General features: G+C 38.3%; 1 protein-coding gene across 1 annotated transcript in view; it reads left to right on the forward strand.

The window, feature by feature from the left end:
* The window catches only part of fstl5 (follistatin-like 5), a gene marked incomplete at both ends in the record, with an annotated part of 181,762 nt that overhangs the window by 117,992 nt on the left and 42,771 nt on the right, over window positions 1-20,999 (forward strand). Inside the window, 2 exons of the mRNA XM_079250055.1 lie at window positions 5,240-5,406; window positions 12,598-12,718. Coding sequence (XP_079106181.1) covers window positions 5,240-5,406; window positions 12,598-12,718 — 288 coding nt within the window. The remainder of the gene's footprint in view (window positions 1-5,239; window positions 5,407-12,597; window positions 12,719-20,999) is intronic.

The following is a 20,999-nucleotide window of genomic DNA, read 5'->3' on the forward strand; positions in this document are numbered from 1 at the left end:
GGATAATGGATAAGCTTTAAATCTCACAACATAATGCCAGCTTGTCATAAAAGGCGTTGGTGAAGCTCTTGCATTTCAAGGATCTGTTTTGTTCACTGGAGCTACTTACTACGTAAACACAAAGAATTATGATTTTCTTTGGGAAAGCGAAGGTAATATGTGTGTTTCTGTTTTCTGCTTCTGTCAAACCTCCAAGTCCGCAGAGTCCCTTGTCTACAGTATCAGAAACAGAGACTCCATTCTTCTTGTTTTGAGAGGCTTTGTTCACATCAAGTCAACCCAAGATCAGAGAGCAATCACATGAATGTGCTTTCAGTTTTTGGAGCGTTTTTATTTTCATTTACCTCAGAATCTGTGAGAAGCATCTATAAATACTCAGCATCACAGAAAAAAAAAAAAAAAAAGTGTATCTTTGCTTCACAAGTCAAAGGTAATTGTTACTGCACATCTGTTGAGGTTTAGTAATATTGAATGTCAGTGCCAGTGAGAGGAGGAGTGTGCCAGAGAGGAATGAAGGAGTTGGTGAAGAGAGACAGCACAAGTGAGCATGTGTTTGAGAAAGAGAGCAACAGAGCATGAGAGAGGATGAAATAAGAGGGTTGGCTAAGCAGCCTTGGTGCAATTTGTCTTCATGCAGCAGCTGGCCCTTTGGAGCATCCTCCAGGCTAGGACTGTTTTCCCTGACAAGCTTGTTGCCTCCAGTGCAAAAGGTGATTTACCTCTCACCGTGTCACTGACCAACATCCCATTCTGGGAGCAGTGTAGAGTAAATCAAAAGTCTGAACCTTGCCGTTAATCACTAATTACAGGTTGGACGGAGAAGGTTGATCCTTCCCAGAGGGCTGAGTCCCTCAGTCCTCAAATCAGTCCGAAAAAGAGAAGCCAATGCTATTTCCTCTGCTGATAAATCTCTCACATAGGTGCTGGACCGGGCTTGCTCCAGCAGCTCAGACTTCCATCCCTCTGAGGGCTTTCTCATTCAGGTCGGATACTCGCCCTCGTTTCTTTCTTCCCTCCTCTCCCTCCTCCACCCAATTGCCAAAGCTATGATGGAGCCTGACTCGCTGACAGTATTCCTACTTTCGTTTTTTTAAATTCTCAGTATCACTTCACACATTTCAATCCCCTCAGGGATGAGCAGCAAATCGAGTTTGTTGCTCACAGCGTATTTCAAAAGCATTAAGATACAAGAGCGCTGTAATTGAATGGTTAGGGAGGACATTATTGAAGGAGATTTTTGTCAGCATATCCACCCACCGCCACCTCAGCACCTCGCAGAACACCAAGTAGCTGCATGGTGCGTTGATCTGCTGGCTCTATTGTTAACAGTGTCAGAGGAAAAGGAAGAGGACCACAGATTAGCCACACATGACTGATGGAGAATTCATTTTCCTTAATTCTTTACTGTCTGCGTCAAAGTTGTTTAATTGTGCTCTGGTCACGATGTGTTTTTGTATCCAAGAATGGTCTTGGCAAAACTGTCATGGTGGAGCTATGTTGACTGTTTTATAGCCTTGGCTAAACTTTATTGGTGGGTTGATGTGCCTGGGTGTTACATTAATTGTAAAGTGTACATCAATTAATGTTGGTTTTTCTTGTAGTATAATGCTGGAGTAGAAGCTTCAGGCAAAAGAGTTTTTTTTTGGTTTTGTTTTGTTTTGTCATTGAGCAGCTATTGAGTGTTGTCTTGTTCAATAGTTAACTAGTGCACGGCTGTTCATGCCTTTTTATTACTGACCAATACAAAGACGAGAACTAGTTTGAAGAGTTGGGCTTCAGCATTTTCCTTCTACAACAACAACCTGCATCGCAAGAACATTCTGTGGTATTTATAATTTATTGTTTCCGATCAAATCATATGATCCCCATGTTGCATGGTTTTGACATTGCAACCTTACAGTCTGCAGCGATTATGGGATTTACATGGTATTGCAGTTTCTTACACTTTGAACTATTTGACACCTAAAACATGAAATGGAGACCAACTCTTAGCCCTTTTTGTCAGGAGACAGCTTAATATTTGAGTGAAAGCAACGTTTAAATATGTAGCAAGCATAACAGAGAATGTTGAAAAAACTAAAAGGTTAAACTCTTTGTCCTCCTAATGGTTATTTGTTGTGTAAAAGAGCAGTTAGTCAGCATTTGATGGAAAAGATTGTGCTTCAATTAGGAAGTTTCAGTTTTTTTAGTAAGTAAAACAGTTTGAATTTTAATATAAAGGATAAGTTTTCAGTGTCCTAGTCTAGGATTTCTGTCTTTCTGCTGGAAATTCACTTTGACATGCTCTGATTAGAGTTTCTATGAGCCTTTAAACAGCTACTTCATGTTATTATTATTAAAATCAAACATGAATGAATGTTATTATATATTATATAACATATATATATATATATATATATATATATATATATATATATATATATATATATATATATATATATATATATATATATATATATTCTGGAAAGCATAAAAACACTTTATTCTTTATTATTTACTTGTTTAAAAATATGAAAATCCTATTCGTAGCCTGGTGGCAGCTATTCATTCTTTGCACAACGGATACATCTTTAATACATGCAAACAGTTTTTATATTGTCAGTTTCGTAAAATGGTTTTGTCACATATACACATTTCCACAGAGATGGAACCAATATAGGACATTTTATGATGAATATATATGATGGAGACTGATGAATGAACAAATAACTAATTTCATCTTCCTTACTAATGCAATTGAGCAAGTATAATTTGACAGTTAAATTTAAAGTGATCATATTACTCTCAAATTCTTGACTCTGACATATAATGTACTTGAAGTAGACAGTCCAAGGACATTTGTGATGTATATGACAATTTGATGCAACAGCCAGCAAATATATCCCAGCATCATGGAGCTTATGACACCGAACTCTGTGATCTGCTCAACTGCTCAGTTTAGCCTTTTGAAGTTATAAAGTGAATTCTTTTTGTGGAAACTAGTGGTTGCTGTATGAATCTGACCCGCTGCAGGGTGTACCAAAGGAAGGACTGAACTCTTCTAGGATTTATTCAAGGTGCTCAAACAGGTCTCCAGGGCAGAGACCAGACAAAGTAAATGAAAAATGGTATAAGGACTTGTATTTATATAGCTCTTTTCCAGTCATGTTGACCACTCAAGCGCTTTATATTACGTGGCACATTTACCCATTCACACACACCCTGATATAGACACACCGCTCACAGTTGCTCTGGAAAGATCCTGAGCTAATGTGCGACTCTTTCATTCTGGAGTTACTCCTGGTGAGAGGCACTGTGCAGTACTGTACTCACTGACCCCCTACTTGGTGCCTGTACATTATAGCTCATTAAACCAGTTACATACAAGCAGCCAAAATGAGTTTCTTTCCCATGGTGGCAAGGCTTTTCCTTAGCGATAGGGTGAAAAGGTTGATCATTTAGGGTTCAGTCTTCAGAGTAGAGGAGCCTGTATCAAGAGGTAACCTGGACATCTGGTCAGGATGCCGCCTGGATGCCTGGATGTGTTTCAGGCACCTCCCACACATCCAGGACATGCTAGAGTAGCTACATCTCTGCTGGCCCAGGAACACTGCAGGATCCCCCTGGATGAGCTGGCAGATGTTGCTGGGGAGATGGAAGTGGGCTTCTTTGCTTGGGGAGCTTCCTTCTTGATCTGACCCTAAACAAGCAGCAAGAAAAAGGATGGGGTGTTTTTCTCCAGTGTGTGGTTATCAAGGAATTATTATCAGTATGTTTTCTGCTATAGGAAACAATTGATCCACTATTTTATCAATAATTTTTAGGTTAAAAAATACTAAATTAGTCCCGCTTTATTGACTAAAAAATTGGCATCGACTTTTCAGAGTACAGTATGATTTTCTTTGTCATAATGCTCCTGGTGTAAACAGGGTTTCATTATGCCAAATGTGCCATTAAAAGGCCTTAACTTGGAGCTTCCCTCTGCAAAGAAGCTACAGATTTATCATTGCTCCAATTTGATCCAAGCCGGTTGCCAAGTTCACTGTTCAGAGACGCAACAAGTGGACAGAGCACAGCAAATGAATGAGAAGGTTAAAAAAAGCAGGCAGAGGCCATCGGTCTGACGACCACCGGAGTCATGCAGTAATTAAAGGTGCTCTCATAGTTATTCTCTGGGGCATGGCAAGCGAGCATTGTGTATTGGATCTTTTCTTTCATTAGATTTTGTATTTCATGCCCTCGGAAGCAGAACAAATTGAGTCTCTGTTTCCTTTTGCTCCATTACTCATTACCCAAGAGAATAATTAAAAAGCATTCTCTCACAGACCGCATTACATAATATCAAAGACTGGATGACTCCGCATTGTATTCATGGTCTCCTCAAAACGCTGGACTCTCAAAAAGGCGTTAACCAACCATAGCCGTGCTGAGCTCTCAGCAGCCCAGTCAGGCTGGCTTTACTGCTATAATTGCTCTCAGTGTTTGATAAAAGTTTACCTTGAGAGAGCACGTTATGGCCAGAGGCGAGGCTAAGCAACTTTTGAGAGAAGGAATACTGAGCCATTGTCTTTCTATGTCTGAGGTGAAGGTTACTCTTTTCTAGTTACTTTGATTGTTACTTTTATCAAAAATGATGCAGTGCAGCAGGGCAGAGAGCCTGGCTTGATCTACAGTCTAAGATAATTGAACATATACAAATATTACAACCTCAAGTTACAAAGCAGCATGATTCACATGGGATTTCCACAGTCAGCAGAAGAGCAAGGCTGGTGCCTCCCAAAATTGTTGGGTTTGTTCTTTTAGCTAATAAATAATCATAGTAGTAAATGTTGGATCACAAGAGAGAAGGCATCAAATATTTACAAAGCATTTAATTTAGTTCAGTTTTATTAGCTGGCAAACGACAATAATTGTGCTGCCTCTGTGAGGTTTTAGCTATAAATAATTAAAAAATAATTTACCAAAAGAAAAAAAAGAAAGAAACCGCCCCTGCCTCTCTAAGCAGCTAATTGAGACCTTTGTATTGTGCATGTAGTGCATTTTTGTTTTTAGGCCTAATTATGAGAAAGACAAATCTAAAACTTTTAATTAGAATAACTTGACCGGAAAGCTGACAAAGGAAACAAACTGTTGCCATTTTTACTCAGTTGGTTCATTTCTTAGGAAAAAGGAGACAAACATTGAGCCAAAACCTTGGACTGAGGAATACTGCCTCCATGGAGCTTTTTAGCATTGGTTAATTTTCTCTTCTTCTCAACAGATGTTTACCTGGTGACCCTTCCGGATGACCAAAAAGTGGCTGTCACCACCGCAACAGTTGGCCAGAGTGTTGTGTTGACCTGCGCCATTGCAGGAGAGCGGAGGCCTCCGATATTATGGAGAAGAAACCATCAATATCTGAACAGCTTGAACCTGGAGGATATCAATGTAAGCCCTGTGTCCTGTTGCTGTCACTCGTAGCTGCCGAACAGTCAGAGATGTATGTAAGCCGAGCGCTAACATGTGCAGTTATCAGATTTAGGCCATGAAGTGTCACCAGTTTGCAGCGCCAGAGATTCTGGTATTTGCATCAAAATTTCTCCTGATTCTCTTCTATATATTTCTCAGTATATTCAATGTCTTTTGGCATCACTCCCATTGTCAGCATGTTTTGCCTTACTGTTGGCACTGGTTTTGTGTTGTAAGCCTGACAGTAATTCAGAATGTCAGTTTGTGTTCTTGGTGGCTGTGTTTAGAGACTGCTGGGAGGGAAGGGATTTCAGGCAGAGAAAGGAGATGAAGGGGGATACCAAAGAGGTTCAGCCCTAGAGGAAGGACCTACTTTTATATCTGTTGTATGTGTGTGTCTGTGTGTTAATCTGTATGCACGGCCCCAGACAGCCCTGTGTGTCACTTTCATCCACATCAAAAGAAGCAAAGGATACTCACATGATGAGGTACAGAGGCAGCCTTCCTTCGCCTCCTCTCCTCTCTCTGTGTGTCAGGACTGACCAAGATGAGTGTGATACTGCTGTGAATAATTAAGTCAACACTGTCGCAGTAGATAAAGGGAACCCAGTGAAGCCACTAATGTAACATTAAATGTTGATGACCCTCAAAATGAGTAAAAGGCACCCAGCTGTCACCAGTCCTCCTTGGCACCATCAGCTGGCTCTGTACTAAGGCACTGGTTCTGGTTGTTGATGTGTGATTCCTATAAAGAGCCGTACCAATGGCATGTGTGAGAGTAACAGCTTCGGTATGGCATAACAAAGCTGCTTTTATCAAATCCATAGACAACAACAATGTATGCAAGCGGTGCGTGTAATGAAAGAGAAATGTTTTATAATGTTTTAAAAGTCTCTGAATATGTTATGGTGGATTTGTGTGGGGAAAAAAAGTGACATGTACGGTTTCTTAAGGTTAGCACAGGCTTTGATGTATCGTTCACTTATTTTTTCCCAAGAACTGTTTTTCTTCCTTTGTGCTTCGCTCGATCCAGTACTGTTCTTTTTCGTTTCATCTTTTGATATTGCCTGAAGAAATATTGCAGAGTTCAGTGTCCTGACCACAGGTGGTCTCTGTATGTATTTTGCCCCCCCCCCAGCCCGTACTGGTATTCATTTCCTGATGTATTTTTGATTTAAATGGCAACTCAGTGGACTTTTCTGTAGACCTGCAAAACAGAATCCGCTAAAATAGAAATAATAGAAACTAAAAATGAGAACGTGCCTTTTAGCATGTTTTACCAAAATGCTTCCTGGTAGATCTGATTTTACAGAAGATGAGGACCTTGTTTGGACAGACAACCAACATCTCAGTGATGACAGTAATTGAGATCCAGAGCTCTCTGTTGAGATGGTAAAACCTTACAGAGTAGCACTGCACTTTACTCTCCTGTATGGTAGAGTGGTCAGATACCACATGGCATATAAAAGACACATGAAACAGTCAGCTGGAGATGAGCCAAAAAAAAAAAAAGTAGCTGATGGACTCCAGGACCACGAGAAGAGAACCCTTCTGATCAGATCATCACCTCACTACTCATCCATGTGGTTGGTACTGAGACGGTCAAGACAGATGGAGACAGAATACAGAGTAATTGTTAGAAATAGCATTTTCCACATTGCTTAGGATTTTCAGCTTGGAGAAAGATTTATGTTGAACATGACTGTGAAGGTCCTGGAGTAATGCAGCCTGAGTGAGGGTCTGTACTGGTCTGTACTCTGCAGCGCGTCACTGGGGGTAAAGAATATAGGCTATGTTTCAGGTGTGAAGGATCATTTCCAAGATGACTGTAAGCTGCCAGGAATACTTTTACCAAGTACTAGAATATGAGAAAAACTGTTTTAGTCACAATGAAGAATGATGTAGTGACATATAAAAGGAATAAAAGAAATCCATTTTAAAATGGGTTTGAAACATATTGTGGGAACTCAAGAGTCTTCCGAATAGGAATGCTTTAGTTTAACACTGCTATGATTTCCCTTCAGAACGTTTAAAACTGTTCTTCTTTCACCCTTTTTGAATCACACCATCTTCATTTTTTCTATTTATTGAAAGACCTGGGAGAAGAGGAGGTTGTAATGGTAATAAATCAGAGCCTGGCTTTTTGTGGTTTGGAATCATTGTACTCTTAGACAAAGCTTCCCAATTTAATGTCAGTCCTTGCAGCTTGTAGTTTGACTTGTAAATCATCTTAAGAAAAAAAAAACTGCTGTAAGAAAGATTCAAGTAACACTGCTTTTTAATTAAACCCAAACCACGTTCATACCCCCAGGGTCTTTACTCCGTTTCTGTTAAATATCGATGCATATATAGTACTCGCTGTGTCTCTACTTTGACCCTCTGGGTCTGCAATTGTTAGATTGTGTTTTTATAACGCTGATGGCACTCAGAAACTCCCTCCAGAGCAGCTCTGCTAACACTGAACACCAACAGAAAGAGAAAGTGACTTAATTAACTGTCACCTGGGTTTCTAAAGATGTGTGCAATAACTATGTGCAAACCATGCAGTACCAAGAAGGACCACATGTAGCTTAATCCAGATTTATTTTTGGGCTCTTAGACTTGCAGTCAATCACCGTTGTTCTGTCCAGAAAGAGAAAATGGATTTTGTCTGAACCTGGCACCAACAAACCCATTCTAAATCACCTTGCAGACACTTCTGTATAATTGCTGGCAGTTAATATTTGTGCCCATCCACTGCCAGCCTTAATTAGTCATATTTCTGTGCTTACACACAGAAGGGAGCAAGGTGTGTAGTCTCATCTCACAGTCTCTCATCTCTCAGTCAAGAATGTGGTTATTTAAAGCATTTTTGTCCAGATTCAGATCTAGTGAGTCACGCATTAATCCCAACATGGAGCTTGCATCCAGGAGTTCAATAGAGCTTCTCTAAATTTCGACAAAGCAGCTTACAGTAATTCCATGAAGTTGACAGTTGCTGTCCATTGCATCATCATCATCATCCAACACTGTCAGTATTTCAGTCCTCCCTGGGTAGTCACACTGTGCACTGTAAAAGCCTGTTTGTGCATCAGTATTCGTGTTTCATTCTTGGGATGGTGACAACAGCTACAGATCAGACCATGAAAGTAAATATATTAAAAAAAAAAAAAAAAACAGTTTTGAAAATATATTTAAGTGATAGTGTGAGGAAAATATAAAAGTGTTCTTTGAATAGAATTAAAACATTGTTTAGAATTAAAACCCAAACAATGAATAATACCAGAAATGAATCAAATCTGAGCTGAATTTGTTTCTTGTTAAATGAAATTAGTTTTTAAATGCTCAGTATCTCACACTGGTGGCTTTTTCATGCCATCTCTTCAGAGTAAAGATGTGCAATTTGTAGCATTAAAAGTATATTATTATTTATTTATATAAGTCTACATTCATACACCCTCTGTAAGAGGTGGATGGCTAAATCAAAAACAAATAAATCAGCCATTTATTGCAAATAAAAGTACTTAGAATAATTGAAGTACTTTGAATACTTATTTAATCTCCCAGTTTCTATCAAAATGAAAGTTTTTTGTGGTCGAACTATTGCGTACTCTGAGAGTCTTTAATCACACAGTCTACATGCTGTACAAACTATAATCAGGTCTCAGTTAAGAATCATTTCATCTGTTGATCTCTTGACATTTTTATCACTTGCTATTTTAATTGAAAACAGAAATCAACAGAATCCAATGCAATATCCAGCAGTTAATTTCCTGGAAATTTGTTTTGTTCCTCTTGATCATTTCCAGAGTGAGGCTGTGCTGAGAGAATATTAGTTCCTGTTGAATCAACCCTGTTGTTGGTTGTTAGTTTCACATGGCAGTAGGTTAATCAGTTTGAGTTTTGTCTCGTCATGAGTGTCATTGCAATGGGATGTCGCTTATTTAGTGGCATTTTTTACGGTTTTAATTGGACTTGTATTTGTTTACCTGCCCTGGGACTGCAGATAGGAATGTGTTTGTAGCTACATCTAGAATAATGCATCTTTCCTCCTCTGAGATGAACATTATTTGTTGTATGTTCCCTGACAAATAAAAACAGAAAAATAAGAGTTTTATCATCGTCTGCAAATACTTAAAGCTAAAAAAGTGCAAAGAATGTTTTAATTATTATTATCTTATCATTTCCACATAAAATACTCTGTTAATGTTTCCTGACAAGTCATCCCTAAAGCTTTAAAGGTGTGAATGAACCAAACCTCTAATTGTCTCACCTCTGCTTTTGTCTCTACAGATCCCATCCCAGGTAGGGTGTTGTTTTTTTTTTTTTTTCTTGTTTGTTTGTTTTTGATTGCCTCAACAAGCTGTCATTGCATCACTTGTTTCATTCTGTTCACAAAAAGCCCACAAAGCCAGCAAAGTGTTTTCACCACATGGATGATGCAACAGATCATACCCTCAGATCTGAGATAACAGTTTGTAGGCATAATTGTTTTCTTTTGCTGCAAAAGTTTACTGGAAAAGACACTTTCATTCATAAGGATTTAAAGTGTTAAATCATGTGTTAATCTTATGCAAAAGAATATTTTCTCATTGTATCTAATGGAGGACAGATCTGCAGATATTATTGTTTCTGCATGTCAAAGTCAGTAAATATGTGTGTGATGTGTTTTGCATCAAAACAAGTTTTGTTTACAAAAATTCACATCACAAGGGGTCACACTCAGTTTTCTGCATTTAATAAGTAAATTCAATTAGAAATAGTTATTTCCACTTAAGAGTCAGAAAAATCAGCAAAGTGTGCATAGATAGTTCACCTACGCAATCAAAACAAATCACAGAAATAACTTAAAAGTTAAAGTGTATTATCAAGATGAAAGCAGGGTTTCTAACCAAAATAAAAATATGTTGTTATTTTTCTTTCTGTGAGCATCAGAAATAAAATAACATTCACCTTCATGTTGTGAGGTATATACAGACATTAGAGGAGCCGAAGTCTTGCGAACATAAAAAGATAAAATGTAAACTTGTTAAATGAATGGGATTTCTGGTAGGTTTTTTTTTTTTTTTTTTTTAGAATACTGATCCTTTATTGTAAAAGCGTACTTAGTTTACGTACAATGCCACTTTAGCTTTTAATTGTAGGCAACAATATAATGCAAAATAAGGTACTTTTCCTTTCATAATTCATATTGTTAAAATCAAAATATGTTGTTACTCTGAAGTTACCAGTTCCTGGTGTAGAAACTTCTTTTAAAGGCCATTGTTTGAAATGCCTTGTCACTGGTGGAAGTTAGGCATCCCATGAGGTGGACCTTCAATGTCCTTTCAAAGGTGACCCAGCACTGCCAGCTTTATTAATTATAGTTTCTTGAGGGCTATGGCCCATTTGTAAATCCACCTCCACCTGCCCTTGTCTTCCTTCCTTCAGAGCAGGCCTGCCTGCGCTTGCCTGCTCTGTCTGCAGAGAGCTGGGTGCTGCTGATCGCCAAGGTGAGGGTGGCGAGGTGAGGTGGAGGAATCGTGTCGACAGCCTCTGCCGTGGCTTGTTCCACTCCTCTGAGTTTCATTTCTCTCCCACATTCATTTTTCATTTAAGAAGGTGACACAATATGCTCTCAGCCCAAGGGGCCAAAACGTACCATCGATTTCCCTTCATATTGTGAAGCTCTGACGCTTTGCTCATTCAAAGACTGGAAGTTAGATGGGAGCTGACGGACTTATATAAATACTACATGCTAGTAAACACAATGGCTGTCCACCCCACTGTTTCTGCTGACAGTTATGATTATAGTAAATTTGACGTTTAAAGCTTCAAAGTTTAAAATTTTACTGATCAAAGTATATTCACTGAGAAAACATAGGTGATGATTACAGGGGAGACAGTTTTCCCCCAAAGGAATGCCGTGTTCAGTCATGGGAAATGAGATGCAAGGAGACAGAGTTGATAGTCTTAAGAGCAAAGGTTCACACTTCTTAAAGATGTGTGAATTATTTTTTAATGCATGCCATGAGGAAGGAATGAATAAGTTTTGGCATTTGGCCTTCATCATGTTGGGCAGCACTGGTGAAACCTCTAATGAGAACTGGAGCAAGCTCACGCCAGCTGCTGTGCATCACAAAACCTTGGAAGCACAGGCAGCTCTTTTGTTTTTAGGTCCTCTGGAGAGTTAATGTATGTTTATATGGAATGGATTGAGTTAAAGAAAAGATGATTACCATTCTAAAACATTATTTTGTTTTTCCTCTTGTTTTGGATCTCTGATAACGAAAGTTGGCTTAATAAGATATATGTGTGTCTATATATATATATATATATATATATATATATATATATATATATATATATATATATATATATATATATATATATACATATATATTTACTTGTTTAGATTATAAAATTACTATTCATAGCCTCTACATAATAGCTGCTGAAAGTTTCTTCTGTTAATGACTTTTTATTGCAGCACGGTCTTAACAAGGTGGCAGCTATTCACCTTTTGCCAGACGGAGCGCACCATCAATAGGCTCATTAGCTTTGGGGGCTTCTCTCTGTAATGCAGCATGATAAATGTATTCTTCTGTGTGCTCTCCTACTTTATGCATTTTATATTTTCCATTTTCACTGGCTTAATGATCACAAGAAGGCATGAATTCATCACGTTTTTGTTGTCTTTACATAATCATGCATATTTTTTTTTCAGTAGTGGGGGGTCTAGCATGTCGAATGTTCAGCAGGAGTTATGTGGTTTTGTTTGAACAACCGTGAACATTAATTTCCACTGCAATCAATTTTAGTTTCAGATCAAGTCCATCAGATCACTCTTCTCTTCTCTGATTGTGGGAAAAATGTGTCCTCTCAGAGAGCCATTACTCTTAAGAGCAACTTTGACAGTTATTTTCCTGAGTTTCATTTTTCTGTAACCAAATGACTTTACCTTGTGTCTTAGATTGATTAACAACAGATCCACGCCGTGCCTTTCCTTATGAGTCTGACAGTTTCCATTTCCTGGCCTCTAAATGATTCCCATCTGCTCTGCCGGCATGCTGCGTTTTCATTCAAACTATTCATTTCCAGCTCTCACTGCATTCATACAGAACTACTGTTTCTCCATAGCAAGTTTTTTTTTTTTGTTTTTGTTTTTTTTTCTAATAAACTAAATCTCTGTCTTTTGTGCATTTTTGGTAGGATTTTGGGGATGATGGCTCGTTATACATCACCAAGGTGACCACAACCCACATGGCCAACTACACCTGTCATGCTGAAGGATATGAGAAACTGTTTCAGACCCACATTCTTCAAGTGAATGGTAGGAGGCTTGAACACACACTCTTTTTGTAGAAGTAATTTTTTCATCAGCGGCTTTTGTAAAAAAAATGCTTACAGTAAGATTTACTGTGTGATATGAGTGAGTTGTCTGCTTGCCCTACATCATGTTCACTTCAATTTGGTAGTAGAGAAATATTCTGAATGTGTGGTGTGATTTGTACCAGTCTCTGTCAAAGCAGCTGGCAAACAATGTGACAACCTAAAACAGCTCACAGTTGGGAAATCACGTGAATCTGCAACTTTTCTTGGCTTTATGGAACTTTACTGCAAGTTCCAGCTCAGCTTACCTGCTCACCAGCAAGCAGCAGATGGGTGCAGTTAGAAGCTGGAGAGCATTAAACAGCTGAAGATACAGATATTTCCCCCAACAGCTGGTGCAGACCAAAAGAAGAGCTAATAAGAATGCATTGTTGCATGTTCAATTTCCCCTTAAACTAAATATATAGTTTTAGAAAGAAGCAGACACAGATCTGAGGAATTTCTCTCCCTTTTGTTGTTCCATGTCAGAGGTACAGGTAGGAGACTGAAGAAAAAGACCTACTGGCACAGGCTTTCAGGGTCCTCATATCCAGATCTTTATTTGTTGCTCTTTTTATGACCCTTATCTTACACACATGTATAGAAAAGCCTTCCTTATTGACACAAATCTCCGACACAGCATGTTCATAAAACAATATGAGACTGCTCACCTATATAAGGGATATTTCCTTCTGTATCAATCCTCACTTCTACCAGCGTGTGTTGTCTCAGCAGTTTTTGATGGATCATGGTGACATAGACATGCTGACACACTAACTTGCAGGTCAGTCGAACATTTTACTGAACTATGTCCCTCTGCTGACCTTTATCTTTTTCTGCAAGTGCATTTTCAGCTATACTGACCTGGTGATGAAGGATATGGTTTGCCTTACGATGCAGTTGGATTAGCATAATTCATGAAATTGAAAAAGAATAGATCTGGTCAGGCTTCAAGCTGTTGTGCCAGTCAGTGTCCTGTGCTGGAAACGACAGCAGGTGTTGGATGTTGCCACATAAGCTGTTATTAATGCAATGGTTCTGCATGCAGCGACGAGCTCATTTGACAGGTTGAAATACTTGACTTTGATGAACAGATGCTTCGTCCTGCTGGATAGTTACTAATGGTCTTCTCAGATGGATTAGCAAAAACAAAAATTAACCGTCATCTGAGTGTAGAAACCAAATCCAAATGAATATATTGTTGCTCAACATTTGTTTTTGTTTTTTTGTTTGTTTTTTGTTTTTTTTTTTGTTTTTTTTGCAATATCTATAACTGGGCAACTCTTTTGTTGCCAGTGATGATGCAGATAAGTCTGGACATAAAAATGTGTTTTAAGGTATTTGTTTCAGGGTAACATGTTTGGGAATTACAGGTGTTAGAAAAGTTTGGCTTTATTTTTAAAGGATTCGAGTTTAAATTTGGTCGAAAAAATAGACAGTTATAATGTTTACTTGCAATACATTTACAATGCATTTTTTATATCTTTAGCAGAGAATCTCTTACTGGAATCTGAAAGTCTTGGACATCACAACTCAAAGGACTCTTTTCTGTGTGATGTTTTGACAGGTCTTGACTGCAGCTGTCTGCAGTTGTTTGTGGATCTTTCTGCTTCTACTCTTGCTGTCAGCAAGTGAAATGTAGTTGACTGAGTCTGCCATTGCTGAAAAGTCCACTTTTTATTTTGTGTTTATTTTAATACTCTTTTTTTTTCAAAATTCATTTTTCTCACCTTGTTGTGGACAAAAAAAAAACACCTTCAGTATCTCCTCTGACTGCATGTTGCCAAATGCTGCACTTTTATTTAATTTTTTGATTGATAAAGGACTAATGAAAGTGAAACCCATACCTGTCCATTAAGGAACTTTAAGTCAATGAGAAAAAAGTAAAACAGGGGTTTATATCAAACAACAAAAATCGTCGAACTTTTTAAACAACTTGGAGTGAAGCTTAGCCATATTAAAGCAGAAGTGTATTTTTACAATTTTGACTGTTTAATGTTAACAAAAAGATGTTTTTGTTATCAGCTAAAATGAGTCATTCTGCAACTTCTGATATATATATATATATATATATATATATATATATATATATATATATATATATATATATATATATATATATATATATATATATAATATATTTACTCTCCTAACATCTTGTCTGTAGATTATTCCTGTATTTTTGACATCCTGTCCACTGCTAAGCTTAATTAATTTTTCAACACTTCAAGGGAAATGTGACCATACTAAGTTTGAGCACAGATGTCAGGTAAGACTTGACAAGTTTTGTGTGGATTTTTTTTAATTGGTTCTGGAAAGTCCATTTGGTGAACAAACCATGTGAATGTTGAAGTAGTGGCAGCATGTAGAGGGTAAAGGTGAAGTGCTGGAGCCTGAGTAAATGAGACAGTTTTCTTCCATCCTGGTTCTAATGAGCTGAATGTAAATAAACCAGTATGTGTAGACAACTTAAAAAGCTCAAAGTCTTCATTACGTTTGACAGACAGCTGGTTCATTATCATTTTCTAAAAGATTATTCTGAGGTTAATTGCACTGATATGCAGACCTTATACAGTACCTAGTATTGTGAGTATGAAAACGGCAAATCTCATTAGACTAATGGCTTTTGGTTGTAATTAATATTATAACTTCCTGATGACCTTTTTCCTGAAGACAGTTTCACATTCTTAGTACGGGTGAAGTCTCCAAGGAGCCGCTATCACCCTGCCATGCTGAAATTTTCTCCAACTCAATTGCGAAACAGCTGAAATACACCAATCCTGAGAAAGTGGATTCAGAATTTCGTCTATCAGTATGAAACCAGAACAGGAGGACAAGGTCCACAGTTTGATGAATGTGTTCAATTGACAGACAGCTGAATGAAAAAAAAAAAAAAAATCAATAAAACATTGACCATCTCTTTTGCACCTGATCAGTGGGTGGGCAGGACGTAAGCATTCTGTCCTTGAAGTTGATGTGTTGGAAGCAGAAAAAATGATCAAGTGTGACAATTTTGAGCATCTTTGAAAAAGGCTAAAATATGATGCCTCGGTCATTGAATCTAAACCGCAGCATGCCCTTTGTCACTAAAAACGTAAAAGATAAGGAGCAGTTAAGGTAGCGAGGCATGGTCAAACAGTTATACCTCTGTTTTCAGGCTGAATATGGCATACATAGATATTTACTTCAAGGCTGCTTTGATCAACTTATTTGTGGCAAAAACCCAGTTAAAGCCTAAGAAAAGGCTCTAAATCTCAGCAACCTTAAAATCAGCTCTGCTAAATCAGGTTTATATGTTAAACTATGTGGCTTTAATAGGCAACCTGTCCGTTACAGTGGTGATATGACACATGATAATGACCACATAACTTACACATCATTGGAAAGCTGTACTCAGATGAATTTTATAGTGTATACTTTATTGACTCTGGTTTGGAATTTAGCCTCGGCATATGACCCATGTCTAGGTGCCAAACATTCACATCAGTGAGTATATCCCATCCAATTATTTTGCAAGTTTTCTTTTTTCAAACTGAGGTTGATTTTTCTTCATATTTGCATCTGATATATATATGTTATTGACCAATCAGAGAAGGCACATTGACAGCGTCGCCAGAGTTGGTTCCGTACCATCCAAGTGTCACCTTGTTGCTGCTGTTTTATCCAAACTTTGTACCAACCTCATACAGTCTCAGGTTTCAAAATGGCCGAGCGTCCCGCCCAATGATTGCTGAGATAGGTTCCAGCTTCTTACAGCCCTGAACTGGATTAAGTGGTTAAAGACACATTAATAGCATATGTAAATTGATGTAGCAGCCCATCACTAAGCATTATTTTATTGTTATGTTGCATGCAGATTACAGCCATGCAGCAACCTGTAGGCTACACAGAGCTGAAAGGAGGAAAGTAGTATCGGCTACTGCTCGCTGGGTTGTTCTGGCGGCAGTTTTGACCATAATTTAACCACAGTTAAATTGTTGTGTATGTGGATGCTTTGCTGCAGGGAACTGAACATTGAGCAATGGAAGTGGGTTGCCTTGTCTGACAAATCTTTTTTTTTTTTCATATAATATTGTAAACATTGTTTTTCACCATCATCTGGATCATAGACCTTAATATCATACATAAATGGCTCAAAAAGAAGATGGAGGTGTTGAATTGGCCCCCATGTACTTTATCCTTCACTGTCAAACATCTGTGGGCTGACCTGGAGAAAAAGGTCCAATCCACAGGACTGAATGAAGCTGCTACTGATGACTTGGAACTGTACCGTCAGACGTTTTGTGGGATTCATGCTTTGATGCTTCAGGCCTGGCACCAGTTTTGTCATTGAGGTGGTCATACATTCAGAGTTTGAAGAGCTGATTACATTTCAACAAAGTACATTTACTGTAACCTTTAGATTACCCAGTGGAGTAACATCGAGAGCAGAAATACTTTTGCTTTATAAGCTCCGTGTCGTATGTGAAGGATGATTGAGTTTCACTTTTCATTCCTTCCCCAAAAGACCGACTCATCAAAAAATCAAAGATTGATTTTACACAGCATCTTGTGGATCTTTTTCATGCTGCCATTGACAGCCACCGCCCATGTTTTCGTTTTGATTTTCTTTCTTTTTTCTTTGTGTTATTTTTCTTATAGTGACCCCACTTACCCAAAAGAATCAATAAAGTTGCATCTCATTTGTTAACTGTGGCTGCAAAGTTTGTCCCCTCTTAAAGCCCTTTTAGCGGAAAAACAAATGGCTGTTTGTGGTAGATTAATGAACGTCTGAGTGGAAACGTACAATGCGCCAACCGCTTTCGACACTGTAATGCGGCAACTACATTAATTAAGCTATAAATTATTTGTAATTTGTTTTCAGTTATTTGTGAGATCTACAACAAATGCAGCTGCAGGCACATCGCTATAGCACTGCTTTTTCATTGTTGGCCATTCATTGTTTCTAAGGATGTTTTAATTCTCAGAGCTCCTGTTTTAACACGGTTTTGAGCTTTGAGGCTTGCTGTAGGCGAACAACAGAGTTGTGCCCCTCGTGTGCCGATCTATGGCCTTAAGGACTTATCATCCTAACGTGAAATATCTTATTTATAGTGGAGGAAAGCCAAAGGTGGAGGTGGAGGCATATTTCTCAGAGCTCTCAATCCCAATTTTTTTTTTATTAACTTAGTGTCTGCCAAAGACGTGCTTTAAGAATAACAGGAAGTAAATGAGTGAAAGTCAGATTTTTTCTTTTGCCACAGTAGCTTGATATGTGGATACAAAGCCCCCAAGTTTGATGCTACTGTGATTTAGTCTTGTGGGATTTTTTTTTTTTCAGTAGGACCAGAGGGTTGCCCAAGGGTAGCTGAGTTTTGTAAAGCCAGCAGCCATGTTTATGAGCTGTGTATAGCTGGAAATCTGTTCTGACAAAATGTTTGGACTTGTGAACTTGGAGTGTCTTGGTTTGGTTGTCAGGAGGTGAGAAAATCAATGGTATTTAGAAGACACAGGAAGTGTTTATTATGACATTATTATGATTGTCACTATTATTTTAATATTAATATTTAATATTAATACTTTCCAATATTAATATTAATACTTTTTTATTTTAATATTAATACTTTCCGATATTTATATTAATACTTTCCAATATTATTTTAATATTAATACTTTCCAACTTTCCAACCGAGTATTTTCATAGCCCTTTAAAAGGATTTTTCTCATTGTTATTTATTCACTAAAACATTAACATCAAATATAATAAATTAAATTATAAATTAGCAGATTTGGTAGAAATGTCTGCAACATCCACAGTGTTCTGATCATATTAATCATAGATCTGCTGATGATGCCACAGCTTTCTAAAGGGAAGAAAATAAGAGACTTTGTTCTGGTTTCATTGTTTTCGCTTCTTTTGTTTTATTTAACACAGTCGATCTGGGCTAAATTTCCTTGATATTACATTACATTATGCAGATTTGTTGTGGTAAATAATAAATCAAATGGAAAGCTTTAAACGAGTAAAACCACACGTATGCTACCTTGTTGGAGGCAAAGAGACGGAGTTGTGATATTCCCCACGGTTTCATTATGCTTTATAATTTCTGCCTCAGATCTGTTTTATAAGCCCTCCAGCTATTTTATTCCTTCTTTTTGCTTTTGTTTCATACTTGACAAGAACTTTTTCCACAAGCTACGTGAAATACATGTCATGCATGGGATCCAGGCTGGATTACTCCCACATCTCCATGGGAGAGTAATAACATCTGAAGGGGGAAAGCTTTACATCACGGTGTGTGTTGATGTTTCATGGTGTGTGTGTGTGTGTGTGTGTGCGTGTGTGTGAATGTGAGAACTTCACAGTGTTAAAGGTGCTGTTGTGAATATAGAAGCTGTGCTCCTGTTCTGAGTTTGTGTCATTCTTTGTGCCTGGTGAGTTCTCACAAACCAGCAATGGTTGGTGCGTGACGGTTTCTTTTCTAACAACCAAGAGTTTTCCTGAAACACTCTTAACAACTCTTCCTCGGCTAGTTGCAAATCCCAGAGTCATTAAATGGTGAAATGGTCTCCTGCTATGGTGTTTGTGTGCACGCCTGATCGTCTTCCAGCACCCCGTGGCAGACTGGATCCTTGCTGAGTGATCGACGACTGGTTTGGGATTTTTTTGATGGAGCTGTCAGCCCTGCTGTGTCACATTCTCCTGGCAGTGGCTCTCCTGACACACTCAGAAACGCATCAGAATGCAACTTCTCTCACATCTTGTCTGAATCAAGTTTTCAATGGAAAAAAAAAAAAAAAATCTTGCTGCATGGCATCTTTTTTTCCATTTTCACGACTGTCTGAGCAAAGACAATGCTTGTTTGTAAGCAGGAATGGAAAAGCTCCACTTGCACAGCGAAGGAGTGTGTAACTGAGGTGCTTTCACATGGAAAAGTACACACGTTTTGTCTAGATTTCACAGGGTCATGGTGCAAGACGTGGATTTATTCTGTGGGGGACAAAATATGTATAACGCACATATATATATATATATATATATATATATATATATATATATATATATATATATATATATATATATATATATATATATACACACACTTAGTGAATGTCTCAGGCAATGGATTCTGGAGAAAAACGAGATGGAAGAACCATCATGGGAGGAAAAGCTCCTGCGTGGGTAGTACTACCAGTAGATCACTGAAGTGGCCGATATATAACAAGTCCTATCAGGCAAAGAATACATGGAGTGCCATCACCAAGTAGCTGGCATAGTGTACAGGAACATCTGTGCAGAATATTGACTGGAGACTCCTCAGTCCCAGTGGGAAACTCCCCCCAAGGTAGTGGAGAATGAGAGGGCTAAGATCCTCTGGGACTTCCAGACCCAGACAGATATAATGGTGGTGGCCAACCAACCGGACATAGTGATCATGGATAAGCAGTGGAGGAAAGCCGTAGTGATCGATGTATCCATCCCCAATGATGGAATTATCAGGAAAAGGATCATGAGAAACTGGAGAAGTACCAAGGCATCAGTGAAGAAATGGAGAAGGCCTGGAGGGTGAAACCATCAGTAGGACCCATAGTGATTGGAGCATTGGGGGCCACACTGGAGAAGTGGCTCCAACAGATACCTGGTGAGATATCAGACATCTCTGTCCAAAAAGCGCAGTCCTAGGAACAGCTAAGATACTGCGTAGGACCCTCAAGCTCCCAGGACTCAGGTAGAGAACCCGAGCTTGAGAGATGAACTGCTACCTGCCCTACTGGGGAGATGGGAGGGATGGGTGAGAGAGGAGTTTATCTTGCAGTTTCGGGTTTCTTCTGTAAAACCATTGCCATAAAAGCAACAGATATATGTTAATATATCATTATTTTATGTGTCAAATAATTAGGTCTGGACTTTCTCATCAGCTGCAAGCCCACTTCATGACACAGAAATTCTGGTTTCATTCCTCCAGCATTTAATGTTCTTTTTAAGCATGACATTCTTCACCACGAGATTTTATGATTCCATGCATTTATATATATATCACACAAAACACTTGCTTATAAATAAGTGCTCTTGGGTGTATCCTAAATTTACAACAATTATCCCAATTCTCCTGATAATACCTGTGAAATTTGTTTTCAACTCAGCTGTAAGCATTAAATATGGCTGTTGTTTATTGTAATGCCTCCATCCAACATTTTAAGTAACTACTTGATGTTTTTCTTTCTAATTAAACAGATGTATACAATCAGCTTCCACATTTTTC

This window comes from Telmatherina bonti (assembly GCF_933228915.1).
Source record: "Telmatherina bonti genome assembly, chromosome: 12".
NCBI lineage: Eukaryota > Metazoa > Chordata > Actinopteri > Atheriniformes > Telmatherinidae > Telmatherina > Telmatherina bonti.